Raw genomic sequence first — 12,468 nt, 5'->3', positions numbered from 1 at the left:
GACTTAAGTAATAAGTCAACACAAATACATTGGCAGAACAGCAACAGTACCCTTGACCACCGATTTCCTTCACTCTCCATCATTGGAAGTCTTGATGCAAAGTCTAAATATTTTTTCAAACATTCTAGAAGATCTTTCTAAAATACTAAGCTTAAATTTGTTGCTTGATAAATAAGCAAGTAGTCAAAACTTTAGGAGGTATTCTTTAGTGTGTTAACAGCAAGTAAGACAACAAAATTGGTGATCTTTTGTTTAAAATCGTAAGTTACAACAGAAGACTTTACAACAGAAGTATTTGCTGTAAATGATGACTATTCATGAAGACTAGTAGTAAATGGAAGACAAATCTAGCCCATTAAATGCTTTCAACATTACTGAATTTCAAATAGTTTGCTTTATGGATGAAGATTATTTATAATATATCAGTGATGATCATATCTAGTGGAAACGTTTACAAGATCTAGAATATTAACTGTGTATCAATGCAAATCTAGCTTCTAAAGGAATGAAACTGTTCTCCTGGTTCTGCTGGATTCTAAAACCAGATCAAGTCAAGCCATCTCATAAGCTCTACAAGCCTTGCTTTGTCAAGATAACGTCAAGAAGATCCAATCGAACCTTGTTCATGGTGGGCACATTTACAACTCCATTTTATAGATATTTTGCAATGTTTCCCTTGTCACACAGTCATAAGGTCTTTCCCTGCATTTTCCTTGCATATAGATTTCTACAAATGTTGTGAAAGTCTCCTTGTAGTCTTCCAACTCATCTCATTTGTTGCCTGAAATCAGCCAAAGTTTCTAGTAAAATCTGCATAGAAACAAATATATAAGGCTAGTTCCATATGAAATGAAACTAAGCAGTGTGCACAAGGTTATTTAAGCACATATCCCAACAGCCCCAAGAGCTCATTATCCCTTCAAGTACCTGTGGTCAAGAAATGGTACATGGGTGGCTGAACAGTTTCTAGCTATTTTTTTATATAGAATAGTGATTGCTATGCAAAAGAGGCACATCTAACATGAAGTACCAGAATGCACTTTTAAAAACATCTCTTGATCACTGGTCAGCTTTCTATAGACCCATTTTAAGTCATATCTGTTGTTTGCAGAATACAAACTAATCTTATCTTCCAAGACATTAGTACCATCTGGTTAACTTGAAGACAAGAACACTACACTAATCCAGCCCAACACAAAGGAATTATTCCATATTATGCCACAGTTAGAACATTAAATTTAGTAACCATTTGTTGTGGACTGCAGAAAATGAGGGCACTTAACTGGTATCTTCTTGAATCAATGCAACTACTTAAGTTGCCTAACTTTCATTGAATTTTTCAAGACAGTTGTGTGTGCAAAACCTATACATCTGCAAGACTCAGCCATATGATATCACCATTGGTATTTTGTAGATTTTTCTCATAACATTGCTTGCTGAAAAACTCTGTGCGGTCATTGACTATGTCTATCAGTGGAAAAACCAGTTCACTAGATGAACTGCATTAATTGTTGCATACTGAAATAAGCCCATACATACTTTTGGCCTCAAGCTTATTTCTTGCTGACAGAGTAAGTGTAGAGCATATGGAGAGGTTCTCAAAAAATATAAGACAGGTTCTCAAACATCATTGAGGAAAAAAAGAAAGCTATCTCCTCTATATCAATATCTAATTTCCTCCCAGACTGACCACCTGTTAAAAGAATGAACTATTTAAATGACTGATGTAAAGCTATAATTAAGCTTAAATGTTTTGAAAGACTGGGCAGAGAGGAACAACTGCAAGTAAGTAACCATCTCATACAGCTATGAACTTTTTTGTTTGTTTGCTTTTAAGTGACAGTCACACAGGAGATAGTGCCTGTGATTAATAAATTTCATCCAAATATTTGAATGTGTCCTGTGTCAGGATTCAGGTGAATTTTAAATTTGAAGAAAGCCACGTATAATTCTGAGTTCAATTTTTCAGCACCAGAAATGCCAAAACCTCTTAAGACTGGATGCAGCGTATAAGAAACATCTATGAGTTTTCAGTAGGACAGAAATATCTTCTCTTTCAAGTGCAACTGCCACTTTGAAAGAGGGCAAAAGATCACTATTTCTTCTAACAAAGCACAATGTGTAAACAGAATTAATACTACTGCTACGAAAAGTGTAACATTTACATCCCAGGGTACAAGATGCAGTTAGAACAAAGAGCACTACCAAAAAGCTACAACAGTGAATAACTTTCAGTTTCTCATTTATACATAAAATGAATAGCTGGTTCTGTAATCAGAATAACAATTCTTCTATTCCAAGCTATTCAATACAGCAAAGCTTAAGAATAACAACACAACATACTACTAGTGCTGCTTACGCTGACTACTATTATTTCACCACACTTGAAACTAATAATGATTTTCTAGGAACACCTATAGATGCACTCTTCCAGACCTTAATATGAACTTCTGGCTGTCCTTCCTTTGTTGGCACCATAGAAGGACCTTTATTGTGAACACATTAGCGCTGACATCTGTCATAGTACCCTGTTATCATCATAGAAGTACATCAGTTTGATACCAGGTTATTTACAGTCTGCCTTTAAGTCACGGGCTTGAGTTGGAAGCCAAGTCCACCATCCTCCCCACTTAGTGATGGGACATGGCACTATTAACACTAGCTTTGCATAATACAGAGTTAGGGAGCGTATGCGCTAGAGCACACTCAGTCCTGCACAGCGTAACCTGGTGTGCAGTGCAATGCTAATACATCTTACGTAACCCAGACTTAGTAGTTGACTTTGCTTCTAGTATTAAGGTATACTAGGTAGCAAGTCAGATGCAGACAACATATAGGACTAGGTACGTGAAATGTCAAGGCAGACAGCAAAGCTTAATAACTACTTAAGTGAAAAGCTGGAAGGATTCAAACACTGTCATTCCTCTTACTTTTCTGATGTTTTATGAACATCATCATTTCTCTCCTTGCTAGTAGAAGGTGGTCCCCCCCAAAAAAACTTACAGCACAACTGCAGAACATGGAGATAGTCCACCACTGGTCTAAAGGATGCAGGTCTAAGCCTAGCTACCCTTTAATTCAAGTCATCAGAAACACTCATTTGCTCCCATAAGCAACTGTTAAGTGTTATTTTGCTCAAACTTCTCTCAATGTTAAAAGGTTTCATTCTAGTCTCCCTTTAAACTAAAATGGATTCTAGCAGTACTACTCCATTTGAATCGACTAACTGGTAGCAAAAATTTGGCAAGAATGGTAGTGATAAAAAAAGGTATGCAGCGATATAGTAAAGTAGTAAAAAAATTACAAGTTACAGAAATACAGGACAATAAGCTTTAATAATTGTCATGGGATAACAAGCAGGAACAGTATGCTTATCAAGCAAAAGATACACAGAAACCAATCCAAGAAGTACCTTTATATCAAAGGCTGACCCTGCAGAGAAACAGAAAATACCTTTGAAGTACTTCAGATCATATCACACTCTCTGCACCACCACCCCCCAAAATGCCCATAGGGAATTCTGTGAATTGTTTCCCCAGATGCCTTGCACACCAGCTGGTTAGGATTAAACATCTTGCCTGCGGCATCTTTTAGGCCTTGAGGCCTGGCATTTTTGACAATGTGATGAACAGTGTACAATTGTGTATACCCCATATGTTTAAGATAATCTAGAGTGCCAGAAACGCTGTTAAATCCATGTACAGTAGTGATAAGGGTTAGAAGAAAGCTATGACAGCTCTTCCTCAAATTTGAAAGTTACAGCTCTAGAACTTCCTTTCTTAACAAGAATATACTCATAAAATATTCAAGACTTAAATGTTGAGATATTTTTATGCCTCTGATTTTCTGTTATTTTAATACATTTAGTATATACAAATCACAAGCCTACTTGCAGAATACTGAGTGCTAGCAAGCACTTCACACCACATAACGAAGATGACCAGAACTTTGCAGTTACAGTGTTGGTACAATGGATGCAGTCAGACACTGACCTCACTCTAAATGACACCATGCAAGTGAAGGGGAAGCACCTCCTCTAAAGGAAAAAAACCCATACCCTAAACAAACACTGTTTTGTTTTCACTTGCACTAACACACACCATAAGAGGAATTTTCATGGTAGAGTTCTGTCTAGATTTCAAAGTGTGCGTGTGGATTAAGCCAACAGTTTATTCTGAATTAGTGTTTTTCCAGAACATGGCTTTAAGTGCCCTGTCCAGATGAACAAATTCCTGTTTGAAGTGCCTCAGTTTTTTGTTCATCTTTAACATAAAGACCATGTAGGTGCTTTCATTATCTGAGAAAGTACTTTGTACTCGCTAATCAGTGGAGGACTTCAACTATCTTGAAAGACAGCAAATTCTCCTCTGACAAGACATTAGTGTTTCAGCAAAAACACACGGCAACTTCTGAATTTTGGATAAAAATATAACCCTCAAACTTCAATTACAAGCTAACCTCTGAAAAAGGGAAAAGATCTTGAATACGATAGCTGTCAGCTACAGTACTCTTAATGCTGTTTAACAGTTGCCATCAGAACACCAGCTTGTTTTGCTCATATGCTACTGTTTAAGGTGTTAAAGATTAAATGTCTAATTAGTTTCAAGACTGGTCTTCCAAGAATGCTTCCCATTCTGCAAAACATGTTTTTCTAATAAGTATAGAAACCTGTAGCATGAAAATGTGGTTTCCTACACATTCATACTACCTCGTAACAACCTGAGGATGACAGTTTTCTGTTATCAGCTTTATTGTTTGGTGTCCTTCAAAACAGTTGCAGGAACATTTTAAGAAACAGGAAAAGGTATACAGCAACCTTACCCATAATCAAACGTAATGATTCAGTTCAGCGATACTGAAAATGTATTCTGCCAAAATGCGTTTACTGCTTGTATGCTGCTTTATGAGAATTACTGTATACAATAAGAAAAATTTTAAGAAGATGCCTCAGATGACTTATATAGTCTACAAGAAATAATTCTCCAGCTCTTTATGGCTGATGTAAAAGCCCTTTCCTACTATCACCCTCAGGCACACAGAGTTAAGCACATTAACTTTTACCATTTTCTAGGACTGCTATTTAGAATTTAAATCTGTATTACTGGACCTACAGTACAAGCTTTCTTTTTTAAAAAGCTATCTGAAACATTTTCTTCCATTTATAGAAACGAGACGAGGACCTCAAACAAACTCAAATGAGGTAGGTAAAACCACTGTGGCTCGATTTGTGAGTCCTGATTAAGTGCACAAAACCAGATGCATTAATTTTGACACTGCAGCGGGTAGTTTACAGATGTACGAGAAGGAAAAGGGGTATATTTTGCTTTCTATGAGAAAATACACTGTCATGGTAGAATATGCAATTATGCAACTCTTGGTGCTATTTTAAGAGCTGATGCCTGCTCCAAATGTAATTTACACTTCTTAAAGATTAGGAAACTTTTGGATGAAGCTTCAGGTCAGCTGAATAAAGCCACAAATAAATTTCTTATTGCTTGGAAACTTCCCCCTGCCCAACTTCCTGGAAAAAAAAAACCAAAAACCAAACAACAAAAAACCCCACCAAGAAAACCCAACAACCTAACTCTCTAGGTTCTCTCTCAGCACTATACAAACAATTCCAATTAAGTAAAGAATGTTACTCTTCATTAATCTCTTCTAGTTCTTCTTTATGGGATCTACTTAAAGCAATCAACCAAGACACATGAAGAGAAATTACAGTACACGAGTTAGTGATCAAGTAACAGTGGCTTTTAATGGAAACCCTCCCTTTGCTTGCTTTTATCCAATACAAGAATAAAAGGCATCTGCTAACTTTCTACATTTCACTAGAGCAGGAAATATAGTGATGTGAACATAAAGAAAAAAAAGTAAATCAATTGTCATGCCCTGCTGTCTGGCTAGTGATTACACATAAAATACAAGTCCCTATTATTTTAAAGTCAATCTAGGCAAACTTTAGACTGGAAGTGAGATGTCTTGAAACTAAGAAGTGGGGACTCCAAGTGGTCAAGCTAGATTTGAAAATTAGTATTTATGAAATCAAGGCAACACTTCAGATTAAATGTTTTAGTGCAAAACTGTAGTCACGTTGTTACTCCTGTGGGTCAAAAGGTAAGTATATACATTCGATAGACACCAATAACAGACAAGAAGTAACCGACACTCTTAAACATCCGCAGCTCTAACCTCTCTAACCCTTACCAACCTGAGAAGGCTGCCCTGGGACACTGGGAGGTTTGGCCAGTGTATTGAGTTAGACACCAAAGTATGTAGAGTGATTGGGAGTGATGACCACTTACAACTTACCAGTATTATTAAATTATATGAATTTACAGTCCTATAGCAGAAGCAGCATGCTTCTTTAACAATTCCTTAGATATAAGGCAGATCATATATGCAATGCTTAGTTTTGTCAGTCATCACATAATTTTCTATCCAGTTTTGTTTTTACAATTTATGAAGAGGGCTAGAAATTAGATTGAACTGAACTGCAAGTTTAAAAAAACCTCAGGTTGGGGGCAGGGGTGTCATTCTTGCATAGATGGCATTGTCTATTATAAATCAAGACCTTCTTAGAAAGGAAGCATTGAGTGTACCATGCAGTACCAAAACAATTACTTTGTTAATATGCAGATTCAGTGGAGCCAAATTTGAGTCTTGTACTAACAATAGTGCCTGGTATCATTAGACAAAGGAATATTTGCAGTCAAGGCAGTATGTTATAAAAATAACACTGCAAACAAACACAGGGACTTACATTTATCCACAATTAGATTGCATTTAACAGTGGAAGGACCTGTTATTGAAAGCGTGGCATCTGAAGCATGAACACCTGGTTTGGGTTACCTCTGGCAAAAGTAAGTTAAACAAGAGGTATCCAGCAACTGTGATCTATTTAGTAAACTAAATAGCCTTTGTGAACTACAACATCTGATAGAATGCTGGATTTTTATTTTAATATGGAGTGTGAGATGTATTCCACAAATGGCACCTGGTTAGTCATGGCTATCTGACCTATCTATCCAAGTTTGGGCTTTTACAATTCTCTTTCATTCTCCGACTCTAAACATGGGTCCTCCCCTACTCTGGACACTGCTCAGTGGACAAGGACATTACTGAAAACTACTTTTTAATTATAAGGCTATTTGTAGCTTTTCCAGAACTTTTAGTTTGTTCACGCCAGTTAAGAAATGCAAGAATATGGGTATTAGCCCTAACCTTATTGCATAGGAGAGGCAATACTTCAGAAAGCAAGAATCACTTGCTTTCTGTTCCTTATCTATGCTGCACCCACTGAAGCAAACATAACATGTAAATTAGTTGCAACACAGATCAGTATTGCATGATGTTTGAAATTATAGCTCAAAACCAGGGTAGATATACCAAATCTAAACAGCTGTACTGGATATGGAATTTTTAAGATGCTTTCCCCTCTGCAGTTTTAAAGAACAAGGGCAATATTGCTCGACAGAAAAATTATGGAAATGGAAAACAATTCATTTTTCATTTTATGTCAGGCATGTATGGCTTATATAAAGCAACAGAGCTGCAAGGAGCCAAGACACTCTTTTGGAAGTTTAGGCCACCTAAAAATTAGCGCTAATGACACCCAAACATTGACATTTTATGTTCAGTGCTGCTGCTTCACTCCACTCCCGACACCTCCTGTAGGGAAACTAATTACTTGCATAATTTGCCAATACCACAAACACAAAATTCACTTCCATTTAAACACATAGGTCTAATAAGTAAGAAACAAACTTACTACTTTGGCTCCTGAGGATCGACGTGTTGCTCTAACATTAGAAATGTTCCTTGGGCTGGCTGGAGTTGCCAATGGAAGAGTAGTAGAAAGTTGAGGAGGATTGAAGGACATCAAAGGCAATCTTGTATCTCCTAATATGCATTGCTTGGAATTGGAATTTTTATTAGCAAACCTCTCATTTTTACCATTTCCTGAATCTCCATTACCAATCTCAGTTTTCTCCTCATTTTTGATTCTTTTCAAGCAGTCCTTTAGTGTCAGCTGAGTTGCAGGCTGACTCAACCAGCACAAAAAGAGTTCATCCACCTTCATTTTCAGTACAGGCTGCAGAACTTTCCCAGGTGACATTTTCTACCAGTTTCCCTTTTTGTTGGGTCAAATTCAAAATAAAGGTTTGACAATCACCTACTTATTCCACTTGACTTTCAGTGTTTCACAGACTCCACAGTTCCTGTTAAGAAAAATACTATTATTTAATCTTACAGTTTTAACAAAGTTTTGATATTTATTCCCTCAAGATACCAACAGGTGTTGTGAGATACACGCTATCATGTGACTGCAACAACATTTTGTAAGTGTAAGCCATTAATCAGAGCCAAATCCAGAAGATAATTTCTTTTAAAATCATACTGTGTCAATGATGGAGACTGAAGAGAAAGGAACTGCACTCAGACTTTCTCAAAGAGCTATCTAACAAATGTTCTACAAGAACATGTATTAAAGTACACATTTATTATGACAAATAGCCTTGAAAAGACTTACAATTGAAACTGCCAAGAACTAAACATTTAAGCAGTTTATGCAAAGCCTTGGTGATAGTACAATTAAGATTTAAGAAGCCAGCCTTTCAATCAAGAGATTTAGAGCTAAGATCAAATACTCAATTTTCTGTGCTTCTGACTTAAAAATCTTGCATTGCATATGAGTGATGCCCAGCTGAATTCCCAAAGATCCTTCGTCAGGATTTGATTTGACTGCCCACTTAGTACCATGCAGTCATTTGATATTTTAAGAACTGATCTATTTGACATTCACTTTTACAGTTTTTTAAAGCCAATGTGAAACACAATGCAATTCAAGAACTGGGATAGTATGATTTCAGGTTCAGTTGCTCGCCTGAAACAAAGAGAATATATATATATTTTTTAGAGCGCCAGAGGACTGGAGCTAAATACTGAGAACAGAACCCAAGTTACTATCATCATCGCTGCAAAAAAATTACTTAATGATCTGGTACAGTTTAACTAAACCCTGTGCTTCATCCCGATTTGTTTTTTTAAAGCCTTTATCAATATTTGATCCATATGTAGCAGGCAGCAAAGATACACAAATACTTTGCTGAAGAAGCCTTAAAATGAGCACTTGAATTTGGAAATGAGTAACACCTAGCAAAAGACTGTACTATTAAAACCAAAGCTCAGTCTCCATCCCATGGCAGAACTATAAGCCTTATACTGCACCAGTTACATTTTTTAAACCTTCACGTTTAATAACTTAACGGCTAAGTTATTCCGTTGCTGAAACCGAAGGTCACTAGTTTTTCAGATCAACACTTTTACAGCGTTCATCGCTGCGTCAGCAAGCCTCACGCAACATTTGCCCGGGCTGGAAGCAAAGTGGAGCCGTCCGGCACTAGCGGGCACCTCCGCGGGAGCCCAGCTGGCCCCACCGGCAGGCCGGCCGGGAAAGGCGGGCGGCCACACCGCCTGCCTCCGCAGACCGGAGCGGAAAGGCCTCCCGCGGGCCGTTTAAAAGCGGCGGGCACAGAGCCGGGCGCGGCCGCCCCCGCGGGGCAGGCAGCTCTGAGGAAAGGCCGGCCCGGAGCAGCCGCGCCGCGAGGGCCGGGGCGAGCGAAGAGCGGCGCCGCCCCGGGAGCGGGGAGGGGAACGGCCACCGCCACATGCCTGCTGGCACCTGCTCCCCCTGGAGACGGCCGCCAGGCAGGGGGCAAGCGCTCCCCCAGCAGCTCAGACGCGACGTGGCTTCGCGCCGCGCCAGCGACCCCAAGGGGGGATGCGGGGGACACGGGTGGGTGAGTGAGCGCGCACCGCGACGAGCCCGCAAGGGGAACAGCCACAGCGCCTCACCTGCCCCAGGCCGCGCCGCGCCGCCCCTCCCGCCGCTGCCTTCAAATCTGCGCCTCCTTCCGGCCCGCCCCGCGCCGGCGGGGCACGCCCCGCCCCGCCCGCCGACATCTCGCGAGAGCGCGTCTCTGCCGCCCCGCCGGAGACGCGGCAGACGGTCACTGTGGTAACGGGAGGCGGGGCGCGGAAGGGCACGCGGCCGTTTCTGCGTGCGTCATGGCGTCACGGCGGAGGGGTTTGGTGTGTTTTCCCCCTGGTCCTCTGCCTTCCCAGCAGCCCTTGCGGCGGTCTCGCCGCTGCCCGGCCGCTGTGGCGGCGCCTCCGTCTGTAGGCGGACACCCAAGGCGCACCACCGTCTGTAGGCGGACACCCTCGGACACCCGAGCGCGGGCCCGGGTGTCCGCAGCGGCGGGCGGTGATGGCGATGGGCACAGCCCCCTTCTGCCCCTGCCGCTGGGGAGCTGCCTTGCCCAGGTCGGCCTCCCCTCCGCGTAGGAGCCCCTCTCGGGACCGAGGCAGCCGCGCCGTGCCGTTAGGGGCAGGGTGGGGAGAGCGAAGCGCTGGGGCTGGTCGGTTGGGCCTCCCGCCCCAAGAGCCGCGGGTTCTGCAGTCGGGCCGGTGCCCTGCTGTCCCGGTTGGGATGTGTGCGGTTGCTGCAGTGCTGCCTGCCCGTGTCGCCCTGGTCCCAGGGCCGCCCCGGTGCTGTCGCCTGTGCTGAACGCGGGGGTAGCTGTGGCAAGACGCAGTTTCTGACCTGTGGCTCACAGCGAGCTCCTCGCTGACTGGTTTTCTGAGGAGCTGGCGAAGTATGTGAGCTTACCTTTGCTTGTTCCAGCTGCTAAATCCTGTTAAAGGAGAATACAACATACTATATTTACACAAATAATTGCTGTAGTTGCCATTACTGTTACAGGATTACCATGAGAGGATGAAAGGGAAAGTGGAGGCAGTAGCAAATAAAAAGATAATCCCCTTATTAAGGGAACAGTGTGTGCCAATCTGTTCGCAGCCCCTTTTTGCACTGGCTAACATACACTGGAAACTTGTGGTTGCCAGCCTTTGCAGGCACTCCTGCAAGGCTGTCTAGGTAGACGTGTCAATGGGATTTTACATGTAAGAGCCTCACCCCCCCCATGATTGATTTCCTTGGTATTTTGTACATCAGCAAGTCATCTGTATTTTTACATCAGATCCCTACTTCCACTACTCTATTTTCCTTATGTGGCTATACTTCACTTTGGTTTATTCCTTTTACATTCTTCCACTTCCTTTGCTATGACACATGCTCCAAAGATTTATGACTGGTTATTATCACAAATCCTTGAAATGTTACTACTGTGGAATTGAGGCTGTACTAAACACGATACCATTTACATCTTTCAGTAGTTTGAAGAGAAGGCCTAAAAACGCAGACAAGATTAAAATAGGGTAAGTGAAGGAATGGACTTTCTTTCTTATTTCTGGGGGCTTGGAGACAGGACACAGAGATAAGAAAGGCTAGATGCCATGAGAGAGATCTAGTACAGAACAATACAGTTGCATTTTTGTGATATTCAAAACACTTATCTTCTGACAAAAACAGTGGTACTGTTGTAAGTATACCAGAGGGCTTTGGCTTACTGTTGTGGACACTGAAATATATTTTCACAAGTCTTAAAATGAGATTCTGCATTCAAGAAAACCTGTAGAGTGTTGAAAGTTTTTGAGGGAGTCTCCAGCTTTTGAAGTAGAGTACTACCCTCTTTCCTGCCCATTGGTTGGTGAAGTTTAGAAAGCATGTTTTTAGAAAACCAAAGTGGACAAAATGGCATTATTTTAAACTGGCGTAAAGCATTCAACATAACACAGAGGAAGCAGATGTCAAAGTATGGCTAAATCTGTAAATATTATGGAAGTAGCTTTAAAGCAGGGGAAAAGAGAACAAAAATCCTGTGTTATGGATAGCAGCAAGATTTTTGGCCGAGAACTGAAGGGCTGAATTAAGACAACTGATAGCAGAGCCACAGACATGGAGCAAAGAGGACTTTTAAAACTTTTTGAACGCCTTTGAAGCATTCCTTAGCGACAGTGTAGCCATCTGTTGATTGACATGTTGAAGACAGGTGGCAAGAAGGGGATCAGAGAGTGAGCTGACAGAGTTGTAGAGTTGGATATCATCTGCATGGAGATGATGCCCTTTGTTGAAACTGGCAATGAGATCTCCCAGAGGAACAGGAGAAATAAGAAAAAAGAAATGAAAAAAACCAGCTCTGAGAAATATACACAGTCGCAGTATTCTCTTGTGCATGCCAGTGTATATTCAAAGCAATTCTAATTCTGACTTTATTAGAGTTTGTCATGATTAACATTGATATGAGAGAGGAATCAATTCCACACGTCTTCTGTTAAACAGAAAGTGCTTTGGGCATCATCACCAGGTCATACCGATACTTGCAATTGACAGGGATCCTTTGAGCATGCCTCTGGATGGATCAGGTCTCCTCAGCAGTGTTACCTACTGAGGGATGTGTGTCTGTAGAGATATATAAGCCCAAACTCAGCCAAAAGTGGAAAAATACCTAAATTAAACCTCTTTGTTGAAATCTTCCACCAAGAATTGAAACTTGAAGTTCCTTT

At 41.0% G+C, this 12,468-nt stretch overlaps 1 protein-coding gene across 3 annotated transcripts in view; it reads right to left on the bottom strand.

Moving 5' to 3' along the window:
• The window catches only part of PPP2R3B (protein phosphatase 2 regulatory subunit B''beta), a 52,459-nt gene extending 42,563 nt beyond the window's left edge, over nucleotides 1–9,896 (bottom strand). For 2 of the 3 annotated variants that reach the window (XM_075523138.1, XM_075523151.1), the window contains exons 1-2: nucleotides 9,856–9,896; nucleotides 7,769–8,219 (exon numbers count right to left, since the gene is read on the bottom strand). In XM_075523138.1, the coding sequence (XP_075379253.1) occupies nucleotides 7,769–8,116 (348 nt within the window). In that variant the 5' untranslated portion in view covers nucleotides 8,117–8,219; nucleotides 9,856–9,896. Of the gene's footprint in view, nucleotides 1–7,768; nucleotides 8,220–9,267; nucleotides 9,290–9,855 lie in introns of those variants that run through there. The other variant, XM_075523145.1, reaches the window with a different exon arrangement.
• Between the last annotated feature and the right edge of the window lie 2,572 nt (nucleotides 9,897–12,468).

Source organism: Mycteria americana, chromosome 1 (assembly GCF_035582795.1).
Source record: "Mycteria americana isolate JAX WOST 10 ecotype Jacksonville Zoo and Gardens chromosome 1, USCA_MyAme_1.0, whole genome shotgun sequence".
Classification (NCBI taxonomy): Eukaryota; Metazoa; Chordata; class Aves; order Ciconiiformes; family Ciconiidae; genus Mycteria; species Mycteria americana.
The sequence above is the reverse complement of the archived record's forward strand: the minus strand, read 5'-3'. Positions and strand labels throughout refer to the sequence as shown.